General features: G+C 36.3%; 1 protein-coding gene across 1 annotated transcript in view; it reads right to left on the bottom strand.

The window, feature by feature from the left end:
- Positions 1-19,956, bottom strand: part of Vps13D (vacuolar protein sorting 13D) — a 1,260,195-nt gene that overhangs the window by 1,059,643 nt on the left and 180,596 nt on the right. The window contains exon 15 of the mRNA XM_090393926.1: positions 10,059-10,284. Within this exon, the coding sequence (XP_090250052.1) occupies positions 10,059-10,284 (226 nt within the window). The remainder of the gene's footprint in view (positions 1-10,058; positions 10,285-19,956) is intronic.

Below are 19,956 nucleotides of genomic sequence, written 5' to 3'. Positions count from 1 at the left end.
AAATAAAAAGTAAAAAATATTGTTTTAATTCAGCATGACTAGTTTCATCTTCAAGAAGACTTCTTCAGGTGCACAATAAGAGACAACTAACAAAAATTGGGAAAGAATAAAAAAAAGTCTAAACATCAAAGCATTAGTGTAAAAAGCCTAAACATTAAAGTGTTAGTGTATGAACATAGCTGTTCTTTGTATCTCCTCATTGTTGGGTGTGCGCATGCTTTCAAAATCTTGTGAACACCAAAGTTGGATGGAAGCACAATGGCAGTCTGAGAGATTATAACTGAGGTTGTTGTTAGGATGTATTTGATTAAGGATGATTTCTTTAGATTCCACAAATCTTCTTTCTAGTTCATCATAGCAGTGAAAGATATTTTCAGATTTGTCCCATAAAACTGGATGAACGTGGTTTTCTTCATTAGTCAGCAGAATTCAGAACATCATTCGACAGATCACTAGCTCTTGTTCTGCTGTATGTGACATCTCTTTTAAGTTCTTCAAAGTGTAATTCGATGGATTTCCCCACAAAGATCAGTGCTTGGTCCACTGTTATTCAATCTGCACATTAATGATATTGGGAAGGATTTGACAAGCGACATACAGCTGTTTGCTGATGATGCAAAGAGAGGCAGGGTAATCAGGAATGCTATGCAGTACTTGCAGAATGATTTGAATAGGCTGCAACTGTGGGCATGGGAAAATTAATGTCAGTAAATGCAAAGTCATGCAATTGGGCATGATTAGGTATCCAATGTCATATTATTGGTGGGATTATGCTTGAAGAAACTGATGAGGATGGGGATCTTGGAGTGTTAGTAAATAGTTAGTAAATTGAAGTTTAGGGGTCATGTAGCTAAGATTGCAAATACAACTCAAAAGATAATTGCAATGCTGAAATGAACATTCACATCTAAAAATAACAATGTCGTTTTGCTTCTTTACAAAGCTTGATAAGACCTCACTTGGACTATTGTGTGAAGATCTAGTCTCCTAGTTTCCATTGTGATTCTGGTATATTGGAGAGAGTACGAAGGAGAGAGTGTTAAAATTGATATCAGGATTATGGAATACTGATTAGTAGACTGCAGACACTAGCAAACAGGAGAAACTGGTGATATGATTGAGATGTACAAACTTCTGAAAGATCATAGAGGATTTCTATTCATAAAATTTTTCAATTTATGGAGGGTGGGAAAAGGACAAGAGGGCATCCTTGGAAGCTGAGAATGACTGTGCTAAGAAGGGAGGGCGAGGCCTAGATTTTTCTCTTATAGGGTGGTGCGTGATTGGAATGGACTGCCATTGGATGTCGTGAGTGTAGTACGCAGTGTAAATGAATTCAAGAATAAGTATGATAGCTGGTGCATGTCGTAGTATGTTGCCTGCCTTGATGAGTCCCTTATTCCCTGGAGGACTTTCTTAATAATAATATATATATATATATGAATTAATATAAATATCATCTATTCCTGTAGGTTTCAAAGCTTCAAGCATTTCACATAGGTCTACTGAGTCAAAGGCCTTTTTCATAATCCACGAAAGCCAAAGAAATTGGTGTATGTATGTATATATATAATTTTTTTTCCCCGATGATTTAAGGCTTGTAAATGATCTAAAGAATAAATATATTATTTATTCTGCCATTTATAATTTTTGTAAACAAATGAAAAGAAAGACTGGTAGAAAGGTTATTATAGGTCTATAATTCCTTATGTCAGTTTCATCACTCTTTTTTTTTTTTTTTTTTTTTTTTTTTTTTTATACGGATATGTCTTTACATTCTGATATTTGTTCTAATTTGACTGCTATTTTATTTCCTGTGTATATTTCTTGAACAGACTGTAAGAGATGGTTTGGTATATTTAGATCAGTTAATATTTTAAATAACTTTTGTCTATTAATTTTATTAAAGGCTTTTTCATAATCAATGAAGGCTACATATGTTTCTTTTTTAAATTCTTTTCACTTTTCAATTTATATTTCTAGGCATGATCAGTTTCTTCAGAATCCATTCTGTTCTTCTAGTAGTTCTCTTTTAATATTCCTGCATATATATTTTATACCCTGCATTTAGCAGATTAATAACCCCATAGTTATTGCAATCATCTTTATTTCCTTTTTATAAATCGGAACTAGTGCTTTTTTATATGAGTTTGGAGTTTTTCCAGAAATCCAGACCTTTTTAAAGAATTTCAGAAGTCTAAGTTTCAACTGCATTTTTCGTACATTTCCATGTGGCAGTTAGTTGTCAAAACCTGCCACTAGGTGCACTCAGTAGCCGCAACACCCTGTCTATAAGAGTTGGCTCGCTATTTAAAAATTTCGGTCTTTTTTTGAACACGCATACACATATTCATAACATTAAAACTCTGGGTCAAATCTGTTCTGATATTAATTACAAAGTGTCTGCAAAAGCCGAATTTAACATCTTTCAGTCAGAGAATCAAACAGACAACAAAAAATTTCGCCAAAAGTCTGTCTTCCAGCTGACTTCCATAGCAATCAAATGTTTTGAGTTAATGGAAATTTTCTAAGGAAAACAGAAGCAAATCTCGCAAGCAATTATACAAGGAAATGACAATTCATATCTGTATCTTCCACTATAGCCTACTATAAACTATAGTTTAGTATAAACATTTTCTATTTCCATCTAAAGCAAGTACCAAAAAAAATTAATAATTTATTTCATAAGCTTAAACTATCTAGCAATGAAATAGAATACAACTATGTTTGTACATTATTGTGCTTTTACTTGTCAGCCATCAATTTCATAAATGCATAGAATGTTTTTGTCTTCAATTGAAGATACAATAACTATTCAGTACGAACTTAAATAAGGAATCTGGAGGAAATTCCCAATAATTCATTGCATTTATACAAGGAAATATTTTCTTTATTTATCAAAAGGGAATCATTTACAACACTCCCTTTCCTTCTTCTCTATCTGTTCCTTCCCAATCCAAACATCTCTCTCTCTCTCTCTCTGGTTATTGTTTTTCTCGTGTCCATCAGTTTGACATGAAAAAAAGCCAGGTATCACAAACAGCAAAGAGCAGTTCAATAATGGTGAACAGGATGCATTTATCAATGCTGCAATGAAGTTTCTTTTCCACTTGACTATATCACACGTTCAGTATAAAAATCTTCTAAAAATATTTTAATTTCATGTAGGAAGGTGTGTACAGATTGTTGATTTTTTCTGTTGCTGCTAAATGAGGAAATGTTTCCATCAACAACTTAAATGAAATGAAAAACATCTTTTCAAGTTTAAATAATTTTATTATCAATAAAATTTAATAATTTTTTTCATCTCTTATTACTATTATTACTATCACTGGATGTTTAAAAAGAGAACAGAATAACAAAATGAAAAAAATCACATACTGCACATGGGAGGAGAGCTCAATCAATATACCATTAGAGTCCAAAAAAGTAATTAATCCTTAGCAGAAACACACAAAAAATAAAACAATAACAAATTTATCTACATTAGTGATTCTTTAGTAAGATCGCTTTCAAAATAATAAAGTCTAAGGCAGTCATTCTTATTGAAATTAGGCTAATGAATCATAAGCTTCCAACTCTCGCTATACAATCCTATTATAAAAACATGTTTTACATAGCCCTATAGCCTTTTCCCAGTGGAGTTTGTCTGAAAGATATAACATAATCTGCAATACCTGATCTATCCTATTCACAGAAACAAATGTACTTTTACCTTGGAGCTCTTCTCAACATTCCATTGCAGTTCATGTTGCACATATTGCAGAGATCAAGACTCTACCTCTATCTCTGAGGGTAGGTACAGCCTGGGGAAGGTTCTACAGGCTGGTTGCCAGATAGTGTATAGAGCTGAACCTGACAGTAACACACTTTGGATAATTCCTGATCAGCTGTGACATAATTTCACTACCATCTATGCAGCAAGATCACGTGCCTGTTGAAGGTAGACTGTGCAGTGGTATGTGACAGGCACTACCAATACCATGGTATAGCATGGAGACCGAATTCTCTCTGCAGAACCAACATATTGTATCTCCTCGCACAATATATTCCAGGTGCCTTTGGTTAGTTCAATTATATCTTCTGGTCATTAGCAAAATTGGATACAATTTCTGTTCATTAGTGATCCCACCTCTGCCTGTCACCCAGACGGCAGTATGACAACATCACTTAACGATAAAGTTGACCTCTTTGCATCATTTGTTTCATCCAACTCCTGCCTAGATGATGAAGGCAAATCACCTCCTCCTCTTTTACCTGGAACACTGCATTGTGTGTTTCCTGTTAACCTCATCCAGAAAGGCATAAGAAAAATCTTGATCAACCTAGACAAAACAGCTTCTAAGTTTTGATGGTATCCCAACCAGTGTGCTCAGAGATATGACCTTGAAAATAACCTCTGTTCTTTATTATCTCTATACCATATTATACTCGGGCTCACATCCATCTACAGCATGGAGGCAAACCAATATGCAGCCAATCCAAAAATGTGGTAAGTGTTTATTTACCCTAACACTATCAACATAATGCTCTCACCTCAAGTGAAACAGTTACATTAATCTCCAGTAATGGAGAAGGTCATTAACAGCCAACTTTGACATCTGGAAAATTGTCAACTAATCAGCGACCACAATATCATTTGGTCACCGATTAGTTGAATGGCTTTTTCATATTGATGATCACTGATTAGGTGATCATCTCCAAGTGTCAGGGTAGGTCTCCTTGCCTACACCACCCACCAAATGTGCCATAGAAAGATTTGGAGAAACCTGTGATGTTGCACTTGACATTTCTAAGCCATTTGATAGGATTAGGTTTAGGTCTTCCCAGTAAACTGTCACCTTGTAATCTGCCCATCTTCACTTTGCAATTGGAATGTCAGTTTTCTCTTAGGTCATTCGCTATGTGTAATGAGAGAGGGTATACTCTCTTCCAATTTTCTGATTAATGCAAGTGTTCCTCAGGGTTCTGTTATTTTACCGATCCTCTTTCACATAAACAACCTTATAAGTTTTGCTGATAACACTCTATTCAATCTACACATACCACAAACCTTCTGGTCGTCAAACACGTGAAGCTTCAAGTTCATCTACTATAAGTAGATGAACTCGAAGCTTCCCACACAATGATCTTCATACCTTGACCTTCAATAGGGCAATAACTAACCGATTACCTTCAATACTTTTAAAACTGTTTTGTCTGTTTTCTTGCAAAGATGAGCCTTTAGTTCTTCTCCTCTTGTCTTTGATAATGCTCAAATGGACTATGAAGGCTAGATCTCTCAGACTAACTTCTACTCCTAGACCTTCCAGTTATAATCACAAAATTGTCACCCTTTTTCACTTAAAACATTACAATACTCTGTACAAACCCCTAATCTTCCCAAATTAGGAATACTGTTTTCTCATTTGGGGTAGTGCACTTAAAACAGCTCTAAAAAGTTCTAGATGCTAATCAGAATAGGATGGTTTGGTTGATTGATGACCTCTCTCTCTCTCTCTAAGATGGTCAAACATTGTGTCTCTTCTACAGATATTTCCATTGGTACTGAACAGAACTAGCAGCCATTATGCCGTCATCTCTACTAAACTGATAGTAACACCATAACTTACTTCAGTACAACAGCCTTCTCCAAGAAGTATTTCTGCAAAACTATAATCTCCAGCTCTTCAAAAAAAGAGTATCAATAGATTACTTCTCTGTCTCAAACCTATACCACCCCCCAAAACCAATTTGGCTATTCTCTGTGAACAATGTGTTTGCAATTTGGTCACATGGCCAGGACACCTTATAAAGCTTTCCTTAACCATTTGAACAGCCGACATCCAAGGATCCAATTCATGACAGAAAGTGACAACAGTCTGCTCTTCCTACACACCCTAGTTACAAGACAACCAAATGGATCCCTGAATTGATACATCCATCAATAGTCACATCATCCCCCCCACACACACAACAATTTCGGACTATAAAAACCCTAGTCCACTGGACAAAATTAATTTGCTCAGATAACAATGCACTCAGCACAAAACTCATCCATATCAAAAACACCTTTTTGGCCAACAGTTACACCTCCTACCAAATAAAAAGAATTTTAACACCATGCACCTACACCGTTCTTCCCCTCCTCCAAAACACAGCTTACAGCAAATCTATCACCATCCCTTATATATGTGGCATCTCAGAAAAGGAGGACAAGATATTAAAAAAGTGCAATCTTGTGACCACCTATAAACCACACAAAAAAAGCTAGCTGCTCTCCCAAAGACCAACTAAAATCTCTGGATTTAGCTGGAGTTTACCAGGTACCCTGCAGCTGCAACCTTTCTTATTATCGATAGACAGGTAGGATAGCCAACATCCATATATCAAAGCACGAAAATTACTGTGATTGGCAGACCATGCTCTGGATATATGGCACAGGATCCAAAAAACAACCTTACTCAACCAAAACAAATTTGAGTTTGGGAGACTTTTCCTCGAATCAGCTGCAGCTCTCATCAACTATCCCAACCTAAATAAATATGGTTGTATCAGACTCCCCCCCCCCCCTCATACGGGAAACCGTCATCAGCAGACAGTCAGCCCAACGACCAATTGAAGCCAATAGGTGGCATAATTGCAGGACTTTAGGTGTTCCATCTCAAATGGTTTTTTCATCTTTGTTACTTTAGTGTGCCTGAGTGCACGTCTACTACAACTGTATTAATCCCTGATCTGATGATACCGATTTGACTTCGGCAAAATATAGGATAATAACTAAATAATCTTATTTATTAACAAATACATTATTAATTTCCTTACACAATATACAATGCTGGAGAATCAACATATAAGCCTAACCAGTAGGATTATACGTACAAGAAATTACATTCTTGTTTTAATTCTTTACCCTTACATGTGAAATATGTTCCTCACTAGTCAACATGAACAGAGAGGCTGTTGACATCACGTCAACTGCCAAGTATTGCAAAAACATTATTAGAAGAGCCACTAACACCAGTTTTGGCCTTTAATGAGGTCTCATCAGTGGGAGTTAGATCCACGATGATGCCAAATTTAAATCAATGCTGAAGTTATATATTTTCTATATACAAGTAGTAAAACAGTCTATCATCATATATTATTATTATTAGTCTATATCAGGCCAGCACAACTTATGGCCCACAGGCTGCATGTGGCCTGCAATGCTATTTATTTTGGTCCGTCTGCCTGATTGAATTATTTACTTGTACGGGGGAATATGAAATTAGACGATTTTTTCGTAGATTTGAATTAAATTTTTACTAAAACTCTGCATGTTTACGTTCATGCGATTAATGTCACAATCATGTTTCTTTCAACTCAATAATAAATTGCATTTGGAGTTATTCCCACTGTCGTATTTAATAACAAATTATTACAATCACTTTGAGGTTTTTGTTAGCGCTAGTGTCAGTTGTTATCACATTATCTCCATGATAATGACTTGATGTCTACGAACAAGAACGAATCATATTACACAAAGTTGGCCGTGCCTTGACTGGTTTTGGCAGTGTAGTGGTTGGTTGTAGCTGGAGCAATACATTACATAACTGTTATCATAACCTGCATTATTGTGAGTTTTTCATCATTAGTTTTTTATAATTAATATTGTCAATCTCGACACAATGAGCTTAAGCAAAAAACGTAAAATAGATTCGGAACATCAAGCATTTAACCCTGAGTGGACAAACAAATATTTTTTTACGTTGTTTAATGACAAAATAGTGTGTATTGTTTGCCGAGAATCTATCACTATGCCGAAAGAGTACAATCTGAGATGTCATTTTGAATCGAAACATCCTAACCCTGGCAAGTTGGATGCAAGTGAAAAGCAAATCAAACCAGCAAAGTTATTGAAAGTCCTTAGCAGTGAGCAACAAGCCTTTAAAAAAGTGACATCTGCAAATGAAGTTGCCACAAAGGTAAGCTTAAAAATATCAGAAGAAACAGTTTGTGCTGGTAAATCATTTAATAAGGAAAGAGTTGATAAAATAGTGTCTGATGACTGCCGTTTCCGAATTGTGTCCTGATAAGAAAAATAATTTTGAAAATATCAGTCTGACCCATATGACTGTTCAGCGCAGGGTGGCTGATATTGCCGAGGATCTTAAGGATAACCTGCAAAAATCAGCTAGTGAATTTGTCTGTTATTCGTTTGCTATGGATGAAAGTACTGACATGAAAGATACTGCACAGCTTTTATTATATGTAAAAGGTGTTAATAATAATTTTGAGGTGACAGAGGAGCTTGCCGGTTTGTGTTCAATGAAAGGAAGAACAACAGGAAAGGAGATCGCAGAAAATGTGAAGATACGTGTAACCAAAAAACTATCCTTAAATTTCAAGAACTTAGTAGCAGTTTGCACTGATGTAGATACATCCATCATGTGTGGAAAAAATGTTGGTGCTGTAACATTTATTGAACAGTATGCAGGTAAACCATTGACAAAATTTCACTGCCTAATTCATCAGCAGGTGTTATGTTCAAAGGTTTTGCAGTTTGATCATGTGATTAAAGTAGTATTTGCTCTGGTCAACTATATTCGAGCTCGGGGTTTGAAACACACACAATGTTTCAGGCGTTTCTAAAAGAAAATGATGCTGAGTGCGGGGATCTACCATATCACACTGATGTATGTTGGTTGAGCCGTGGTAAAGTTTTGCCATGCTTTGTGCCTCTAAAAAATGAACTAGTTGAATTTTTGTAATCTCAAGAAGATATGGAAAAATTCCCAGAAATAATGGATGAAGAATGGAATCAAGAATTATTTTACTTATGTGACATTTTGGGTCACTTGAATGACCTTAACTTACAGCTTTGAGGAAAAAATAAGTTTGTTTTTCAGTTAATGTCTCTTATAAAGGCATTCAAAATGAAATTAAGTTTATTTGAAAATCAACTTGCTAAGGGGATATGTCACATTTCTTAACTTGTTGACAGAATATTCGATCAAAATATCATTCAATGGTGGGTGGAAAATATAAGAAGCACATATTACTTCTAAGTGAGGAGTTTCAGAAAAGAATGCCATTGAGTAATGAAGACGAAGTCCACATAAAAGTGACTGAGGATCCATTTTTTGTTGAAGAAGGAAATCTACCTGTCAAACTCCAGTTGGACGTTACTGATCTCCAGTGTTCTGAAAACTATCAGCTCAAGCTTAGGGAGAGTACTTTACAAGAGTTTTATACTAATCTGGATCAGGATAAATTTAAAAGTTTGTTGGAAACTGCCTACCGGGTATTTTGTATGTTTGGGAGCACATATACTTGTGAACAAACATTTTCGGTCATGAACTTGAACAAAACCAAACTGCATTCATCTTTAAGTGATATCAATTTAGAGGCCATATTAAGAACAGCCACTTCAAACATGACACCAAACTTTGATAAAATAGTGGCAACAAAGAAATGCAATGTGTCACATTGTGACATTCAGTCACTGATATTTCACTGAGAATAAGTGTGATATTCTCAGTGAAATTATTAGTAAACTTTGTGTTTATGTTTAAGTGGTTTTCATTGAGAAATTTTGCAGCTATATCTGTTTGTAAATAATTTTGATTATAATTTTAATTGTAACTCTCTAAAAAAATTTAAATATGCATATTAATTAGTATTTACTGTACACCTACTAACAAATTTACTTAAGTTTAGCTGCAGTGGACTAGTCTAAGATTCTAGGTCCGGAGTGATCTGGCCCTTGGTCAGGTGGTCCAAGTTGGGTTTGGCTCTCAAAGACAATCAAGTTGTGCAGGCCTGGTCTATATTATTACACAATTTCTGGTGAAATATAATATAGCCATGAAGTTAGTGATTCTTGACTATAAAATGTTTATCAAATTTTTGTATTTAGGTTGATTAATAATCAACCTAAATACTATTATAAATAACACAGAGTACAAGAGTGACACCCATAAGAGCCAACACCTTTGTTCAAATCCAGAATAACAAAAACAAAATAACTTTGACAATATACAATATAATTTTGAAATTGAAATACACTTATTTACATTTATCTGTGATCTACTCACAAATTTATCTTCTCCTTCCAAAATCCTGTCTAATTTATGCTTTAGTTCAGCTTTAGTTTGCTCTTTTAACACTTCGTAATGCATACGGGCAACAGCAGTAAGCTTTAAGTCACTTGGGGAAGGCTCATATCCTCCAGGTTTACTTTTCAATGAGAAGAACTCAACAAGAGATTGAATTGCATTTGGATTATAAACTACATCAAGTGAATGTAGATTCACACTTAACCTATAATCAGGACAAAAAAAAAAAAAAAGACTGTAATCATGGGGCAAATAAATAAAATGCAATTTAAAACTCCAATGTGACTAAAATAATCATCTTAGGTCAAAGAGTATGCATTATATATAAGAACATATGAACAAAAAAAGGGTATTTCTTATTTTTATATTTACTTTTTTTTTTTTTGATACTAGAATTATTTATGATGACTTACATGACAATGTCGAGTGGAAGATAATTAAAAACCAGATGCATTCAATGTGCACTGAGACTCACAGGCATGCTTTCCAAACAGGCCAATGGGATGGCATGTTGTTGCGCCAATGAATACAAATATAATTAAGACTTCCCTCCTGGCATGAGTTGGCAAAATACTTACCTTACCAGCTGAATTAGTCACCAGCTGGTAAGGTAGTCTGCCTTGATGTGTGTGTAATACAATCAGATTCAATTTTACCTTGCAGCCAGTCTGCTTTACTGTTGTACTTTCAAAACAGTGAAATTTAGGGTTCCTACAGAATGTTGGGCATACTCTTAAGGCTACACTCAATTACATGAAAGAAGAAAGAGGAGAACAGGAGAAGAAACAAAAAATTGCTGTAGGGAAAAACATGACAATAAACAATATCCTATTTTGTCAAACAGATTCCAATTAGTAAAGCACAAGAGCAGACTACATGAACAAGTTGGCACAAGAAAGTTCTTTACTAATCCAAATAACATATTTCAATAAGAAACTTACAGATCATCTTCAGCAATCGGTGCAGTAAGTGGTCACTATACAGTTGATGAAAAATGGGTATATCAATAAAAAATTATTTAAAATGAATAAGAACTTACTTAAATTTTGGACAGCACAACAGAGTCATCATAGTTCAAGTTGAGCTGATGTAGAAGTGCTTCTACACTCTATACCCATATAGAGCCCTATAGCAAAGGAGAACAAGGGTAATTCCAAAGAGTTCTTCCGCTATGTGGCAAGTAAAAGGAAGAATGACTTTGGAAGGATAACTTTAGTGGGTGCTGATGGTATTGAGGTGACAAATTCATATGTAATAGTAGAGTTACTGAGTGATCACTTTTCAAAAGTCTATCACCCAAGTGAGGACATCTCTGTACCTGTAGCAATAACTAATGTGAGAATTGAAGTTAAGAAATCAGAAGTACTTAGTATATTGCAAAATTTAAATACAAACACTGCTATAGGTTTAGATGGAATATCAGCTTTGGTGTTGCATGAATGTGCAAAGGAATTGTCAATGCCTCTTACTTGGTTATTTAACTTAAGTTTGAACTCTGGTATGGTCCCTAGGGAGTGGAAGATATTCTGATCATTTACTGCAGAAAAATTCATTTCATTCCTCAAATGAAAATGATTTGTTTTGAAGTGCACTGCATTTTTTTTTTTTTCGTTAAAGTTGTTCATATGTGGTACTTGCCAGATACTAAATCATGAATACAGTAGACTCTTGACAATCCAGCCTACCTTTTCACATCAATGTGAAAAGGTAGGCCTAAGATAAAAGAGTCAAAACTTACAGTTTTTAGTTTTTGAAAAAGTTCTTGATAGATGACTGCTTCACCCTTTTAGCCCTCTTCCGCGGCGCAATGACCCTCCACTTACGCAAGCAGATGATATCAGTGGTGTTGCTTCCTCCTGCTCACTAAGGTACTGCAGCACTGCCTCAATCATCTTGAACCCTTCCAAATGTGGGAAGAGATTTTTCCTGTCATCTAAGGATGCCTCCTCCTCCTTTTCTTCTTCCCCCTGTGTCACGATTTCCACAATATCGTTGTCAGTTATTTAATCAACTTCGTCGTTTGCCATCCATTCTGTAATGCCCTCTGCATTGACATCGTCACAGCTCGGTACATTTTTGAGCAACGAAACAAGTTTATCATTTTCATCTTCCACTTCGGTTTCACACACGGGTTCAAAGTTGAAATGTCCACCTTTATGGTCCAAAAAAATTTTCCAAGACTTTACAAGTGATATGTTTCAAATCTCTTTACTAACAATTTACTAACGTAACCAGGAACAGTGGCAAACATATTCCGCACTTGTCGACATCCGATACACAACTGACGAAGTGGGGAAATCGGCACTTTGCATGTCTCAACTTGTGTTCTGCACACAGCACATAGGAGGATTGTAATAGACGCCCGTTTGCAACGCCTTGGCAAAGTAAATTACAGTATGTATTCCTCATTTTATCACGGAGAATTACTGTATTATTATAATTCTCCGTGATAAAATCCGGTCTCTGGATAGTTGTGAGCCGAATAGTCGAGATTACTGTATATCAAACAAGGGAAAGATTAACAAGCTATAATGAGTATTTGCTAATGCCTGATGCATTAGAATAAAAGTAAGGAATTTTTAGCATCACTAAATGCAAAGAGACTACATGATTACTTATCTGACATTGGGATATAGTTGACAGAAGACATCTGCACAGAAAAAAAAGGAGATGGATTCCAGGAGGTCATATTGCTAATGAATGCAGATGAATTTAATCTAGCCAAAGTAGAAATCTCAAATTGTGATTGGAGTATAAGCAATACACGCAACAGGTATGAAAGCGTTTAGTGTGAGACAGCGGTTAACATGAAAAAAATGTACAGCTGGAAGCTTCTGCAATTTTGGGTCATCTGAAGAAAATTGACATACACAGATATATAAAGATAGCAATGATTATGGATGATTTCAATTATGGAAATAACATACCGAAGCAAAAAGAAAACATTCCCAATAAGAGAATTTATATAGTTTGTAACAACTGCCTTAAGAGAATCAACTCAACTATGCAAGAACACTGGATCACTTAATAATGATCTCATAATCATAGTATAAATGAAATGGCTACTACTTGTTGAATGTCCAATTTTGACTTGAGTTGAATTGTGAGTTGATTTGTCACCTTCCAATTCAGAATTGGAGAAGTGATTATAATAAACTAAAAAATCAGTTTGGAAATAGTTACAGTATGAGAAACTGCATGGGAATGAAATAGATGAATATGATTTTAATGCAAGGACTAAATAAAAGTGAAATGTAGATCCAATACAGGAATAAAGGTGATAACTAGACCAACAGCATTATAAAGCAAGATAGCAGAGTGGCAGCTTTATAGAGGAAGTGAAACAAAATTACTCAAAAATGAAAAAATGAATTTATAACTATACAGAAAGTTTAAGAGAGAATCATGGAGAAGAATCTTAGTAAATAAATAATTATTTACTATATAATAATAATAATAAACAGTAAAAAAATAACCTTAATGAATAGAAGTGTTAATACTAAGAATTGATAAGTTGTTTAAATAGTACTCATTACTGTACATTTAATGGATGAATACAGCACAGATGAAACAAGAAAATACCAAGTTTATTATGCTATATTTCATTTGTCACAGAGACATCGTCTGAGATACAATCTCAAAATTGTAAGAGCATACAGAAAAATGCTGAAAGCAATAAGTAGAAAAAAAAATTAGCCTGAAGTCCTATGAGTAGTGCCCTCTATGTGTGCTGTTGGCTAGCCTTAGCTGCAGGGTGGGAGGCCAAAGAATTAAAGCTTCTCAAATCTTGGGAAGTTTAACACAGCCATATTTATTAAAATTAGGCTAGTTTAACAAATCAGCTGAAAGAAAAATCTTTTAAGTTTATATTTGCTGCAGAAAAGCATAATAGTTTTTTCCCCTTTGGTTCTGGTAAGGTATCCAAAGCATGGTCAGCTAGATCAGACTGACCAGTTATGTCAGCAGATGTATTTCTTGCCGTTCTTCTAAGTAGATCTCCCAGTCTGACCATACTAAGATAATTTGCAAGAATATGGAACCTTGTAAACACCTGGAGCATAGAGGGAAGGAAGTGGATCCTTAGGAGAGTGGATAAGGACATCCAACTTCAGTTTTGAAAAAGTTTTTTTTTTTTTTTTAGAGTTACAGCTATTTTTGGTGAGATTCCCTAGATATAAGAAATAGTAATTACAGCTGTCTGTTTGTAGAAAGGGATGCAAGGGGAAAGGAGGAAACGCCAATCTGTTTATCTTTTGAGCATTGTAACCACTGGACAGGAAAGATCTGGTGAAGAGTTCAGCCGAAAGGGAAGCCAGAATGGAAAAGGTTGGAGGCTCTGTCGACAAGAGTTTTGATAACACCATACTGTTGAGAGAGGGGATGATGGGAAAGTTTATGTGTTGAAAGTATGAAAGTTTACCTATGTGAGTGGGTTTTCTGTAATTCTGTAATTTCTGTTTTCTGAAAAAGAAAGGATACATTGAGAAAAGTGTGATCAGAGTATCTAGAAAAGGCAGAATATTTCTTTATTTTTTTTTTTATGATGAACTGGATCATAAATTCTGGATATGAATTCTGGGGTGCTGGCTGCTGAGTTAGAAGAGGAAGGAGTCCAATGTGTTTGAACCATTTGGTCAAATAGAGAACACCTCAATATATTTTCTTAAATAGATAGAAAGTTTGAGAATGGTAATATCAAGGGCCTAATCAATCATTTAACCTATTTGTATAGTAAGGCTAAGATCCTGGAATACTACAGTCGTAATTATACTTTACAATGACCTCATAAAAGTTTATGTGGGTAGAATGTGTGCTATCCATATTCTTAAGATTTTTAGACCATCACATTATTGAAATTAGGGTGGTTGATTCGAATTTCACAGGCCTCCTTAAATTTATGCTCAAAACAAGTCTTGGTGTGATGTAAGGAACAGGTGCCTTTCCAGTCAATTCTGTAGAGTAGCCAGGGCATGATCAGAAAGGCCAGATTTACGACATTTATCAAATTGAATGTGTTGCTTATCATCATCCATCATTTTGTATATTGGTGTTGCTTATGTTACTTTTTTCATTTATGACCTAAGAGGTCATTATAAATTATAATTAGGACTGGTACCCCAAGGTCTTAGCCTTAATATTACAAACGCTTACGTTAAATTATTGATTAGGCCATCACTATTGAAAGATAATATTAATTATCTTTCAATTTGTTCTCTGGCCATGTAAAAATAGGATATAGCTATGATGTGTTTTTTTTTTTTTTTTTCCACTAGAGGTCAGGCCAGTAGAATAATGGTTGATCAAATTGGTGTGACTGTGGCATAATGTTTGAATTGTAATGTAGCTTGTTTGCATATATACAGGGTCATCAAAATAAAACTATCCCTGAGTGATCACTGGATGGAGTGCCACCAGTGATCCAAGAATACAATGTGCATTACATGGAAGCAATATCTGAGAAAAAAAAGTAATTCCACAATTGCACTGTACGATGTACTGAATGTAGATGTAGTAATTTTTTTGTGTATAAAGAGAAAAGTGACAAGCACGAATAACACATTTTTATTCCCTTCTATTAAGCACTATTGGCCTCGCCTACTTCCTGTATACGGGAATAAAAAGGCATTAGCTGATTTTTTTTTTTTTTTCCTATTAAGCATTCATGGGCTATGCTGTTCAATGTGTTGTCCTTCCTGGTATGACACAAACTGCATCCTTTGCACAGTGTTCAACAGCAGAACATAGCTGGTCAGGACTGATGTTGCACATATGCTGCATTATGCTGTCTTTCAGTATTCTTGAAGAATATCCTATAAGGATCGACCAATGTGTGGAGGGTGCCCCATCCTGCAAGGAAATTACTGAATCCATTCACATGTGCTGCTGTAGTTGTGGCAAAATATATTTTTTTTTATAATATCGCAATGCCTTTTAGCAGTAACTGACAGGTTGCAAGACCCAACTGTTGAATAGCCTCAAAAAAGAATGATCCAATGATAAACAAAGCTTTAAACCTGCACCAGACAGTTACTATCAAAGAGAAAATCTAGCCAAACTTCTTCCTAAACTTATGGCAAGATAGTAATGAATCTAAAACTAATATAATGCTGACTACTAACTATACATAGAAAGAAATAAAGTTCAAAAGCATACAAGAATAAAAGTTCATAAAGTTTTCGCAAGACCTTCTGTAATGTTAAGGAATTATTTGTAGGAAGTGAGATCGCTAGGTTGTGCGCAGTGATACAAAATGCGCAGCGGCAATTAGAGCACTTGCAAAACTCTTTCCAGAGTGATTCGGCTAACGTAAATAAACAGCGTGGGAGAGTTTCCGAAATGAAGGAAAGAGTGTTGTATGGTGACTCGTTATTAAGAGGAGTAATAGATGGGAGTGTAACTAAATCGTACTTACCGGGTGCAAAATTTAAGGATGTAAGTGAGAGTATTAGAGTGCAAAAACAGAGGGTGAAAGAATTAATAATTGTGGTGGGTACGAATGAATTGAAAGGTGATAAATTTTTTATCAGAGAGGACTTGAAAGTATTGTTAAAGGTAGCGAAAGAAAAGAGTGACAGAGTTAGAATGGTGAGTCTGTTACCGCGGTATGACAGAGAGGAGTTTAGAATGAGGTCCATAATCGCAAATGACATTATGCGCAGGTTATGCGGACGGTGTGTTGTGGAATTCGTGGACGTGTGGAATGAGTTTGATGGGTGAAAGGACTTATACAAGATGGATGGCCTGCATTTGAATGGACTTGGTGTGCGGAGACTGGAAAAAGTGTTGCTGAATGAAGTGAAAATGGATGTGCAGAACCAGGGAAACTAGAACTACCAAGGAGGGGGGGGGGGGGAAGTGGATATCCAGACATCAGTGAGACAGTTGAGTGTAAAAATGTATATAATGTACCTGAGCCAGCACTAAGGACAAAAAATGGGAATGGGACATTTAGAATAATGCATCAAGATAGGGGTGGGACAAAGGGATCACTGCAATTCATGTATACTAATGCCAGGAGTATTAGGAACAAGAAGGAAGAATTTTTGGCCTTGATTGGCTCTTCCTGGCCACAGGTTGGGGGAGGGGTGTTATTGATGATAGCTGATGAACTGCAGCCAAGGAGAATCTAAGTATTGCAGGATAGTGAAAGGAGCTCATTTGAGGCTATTTGGTGTGAGATTGACACTGGAAGAATAAAATATACAGTTGAGTGCTGCTATAGACCAGGTGATGGAATAGATGGTGGAGATGGTATGCATAAACAAATTGATGAAATGAGTGGAAGGAGGGTAATTATTATGGGGGATTTCAACTATGGTAACATTGATTGGAAGGAGGAGAGGACACATGTGAGGAAGGAAATGGATTTTATTCAATTATTAAGGGATAACTATCTGAAACAGCATGTAATTGAAAATACTAGGGGTGTGAGAGTGCTTGACCTGGTAATTGCATCTCAAAATTTGACTAATGAATATGACCATGTTGCCACCTATTGGTGAGAGTGATCATAAGGTCTTGACCTGGGAGGTGGCTAAAGGTGTGCAATTTGTGATTAAGACAGGGTATATGTGGAATTACCGTGCTGGCAAGTATGACAAGCTTAAGAGATTGCTTGGATCAGTGCCATGGCATGTACAACTGCAACGTCGATAGAGCATGGGAAGTGGTAAAAGAGCATTTACAGGAGGTTATGGCTGATTGTATACCTAAGGTCCGAATAGTGAAACAAGTAGAGGTTAAATAAATGAATAACACCATTAAGCTTGAGCTGCAAAAAAAGAAACAACTATGGAGGGAATTTAAAGAAAGGGGTGACCAGCAGGCACACGAACGGTATAAAGTGCAGGCCAGAAGGGTAACGAGTGTGGTAAAAACAGCAAAAGCCGATTATGAAAGGAAACTAGCTATGCAAGCAAAAGAGAATCCCAAACAGTTCTTTCAATATGCTGCAAGCAAGAAAAAAACTGTACATGGCAAAATGATTTTAAGGAATGACGATGGTAAAGAGTTCACTGAACCAGTCGATATAGTGGAGTTACTGAGCGCGCACTTTGCAAAAGTATATCATCCAGGTGGTGACGTTGAAAAAATGAAGGAACCATTAGTTTATACGGGAATTGTGATGAATGAAGTGGAGGTGAATAGTCTATTACAGAACCTTAATGTGAATACATCTGTGGGATTGGATAGTATACCTACACGGGTCTTGCTTGAAGCGGCTAAGGAATTATCAGTGCCCTTGACCATGTTGTTTAATCTGAGTCTCGGGTCTGGCTTAGTCCCGAAGGCGTGGAAAGAGGGGAAAATAGTTTCACTGCATAAAGGAGGATCCAAGACTATGGTTGCAAATTACCGACCGATCAGCATATCAGGAGTCGTTGTCAAGGTCTTGGAGAAAGTAGTCAAGGGAAATATACAGAAATGGATTGATGAAAATGAGATACTGTACAGAGGACAGCATGGCTTTGTGAAGGGTAGATCATGCCTCAGTAACTTGCTCAAGTTTTATAACAAGGTGACGGCTGAACTGGATAAGGGAAATGGGTTTACAGTGATACTGCTGGACCTGGCAAAGGCGTTTGACAGGATACCACATGGAATTCTAATCCGTAAACTACAACATATGGGAATGGATATAGGGTTGGTGAGATGGATAGCTGGGTGGTTGATGGAGAGATATCAAAGAGTAGTTTATTCAGGAGTGGAGTCCAAATGACGGCCTGTGACTAGTGGTGTGCCACAGGGTTCTGTTCTTGGACCACTGCTGTTTAATCTGTTCATTAACGATATAGGGAAGGGTCTAAGTGGGACAATTCATTTGTTCGCTGATGATGCAAAGTTGGGTAGGGCGATAGTGAATGCAGAAGATGTCAAAGTCTTGCAAGATGACTTAGATAGATTGGAGTTCTGGACTAAGGAGAATGGATGTCAATTTAATGTGACAAAATGTAAGGTTATGCATTTCGGAGTGAAAAGATTAGCAGCAGTATACCACATTGGTGGAACTGTACTCCAAGAGATTGATGAGGCCAGGGACTTGGGAGTGTTGGTGGATAGGGAGATGAAGTTTAGGGGGGCACATTGCGAAAGTAGCTAAATCAGCTCATCAACTCACTTGGTTGTTGAAAAATACCTTGATGAGCAGAGACAAGCAAGTTATTGTACCTCTGTACCGACCCCTGATAAGACCTCATCTCGACTACTGTGCCCAGATTTGGTCACCTCGGTTCCTTCTTGATGGGGAGGAGGTGGAGAGGATCCAGAGGCGAGTGACTAAGATGATAGCAGGTCTATGGAATGAACCATATGAGAACAGGTTGAAGATTTGTGGGTTGCAGAAACTAGTTGATAGGCAGAAAAGGGGAGATATGATTGAGACATTCAAATTGCTAAAAGGATTCTATAGGATTAATTCAGAGGATATTTTTGAGATCAGGACTGGTGGTGGGAGAACTAGGGGACACCCATGGAAGCTGGGCAAGAGCGTGGTTAGCAGGGGTGTTAGAGCTGGGTTCTTTACTTTTAGAGTTTTTAGAGGTTATAAATGAGTGGAATAAGCTGCCAGAGTCTGTTGTGGGTGCTATGACAGTGAGCGAGTTCAAGGCAAGGTATGATGGATACTGTGAGAATGTTGAACAGTTGTGTGAACATGATGTTTAGGGCTTCCCTCGATGAGTCTAAGGACTCCCTGGAGTAGCCCGTAGTAGTAGTAGTAATAATAATAATGTACAGAAGTGAATTATGTACCATAAAAATTGCAAAAAAAAAAAAAGAATGGAAACTGGAGAAATTAAATTCCTGCAAAGGACAGCAGAAAAAAAAGAAGCCCAGAAATATGTAAAGAACTAAAACAGACTCAGTATTGAATAAAGTG

The sequence above is a fragment of the Typopeltis vanoorti genome, chromosome 6, assembly GCF_054136105.1.
Source record: "Typopeltis vanoorti isolate ZY-2024b chromosome 6, IOZ_Tvanoo_1.0, whole genome shotgun sequence".
NCBI classification, from domain to species: domain Eukaryota; kingdom Metazoa; phylum Arthropoda; class Arachnida; order Uropygi; family Thelyphonidae; genus Typopeltis; species Typopeltis vanoorti.
The sequence above is the reverse complement of the archived record's forward strand: the minus strand, read 5'-3'. Positions and strand labels throughout refer to the sequence as shown.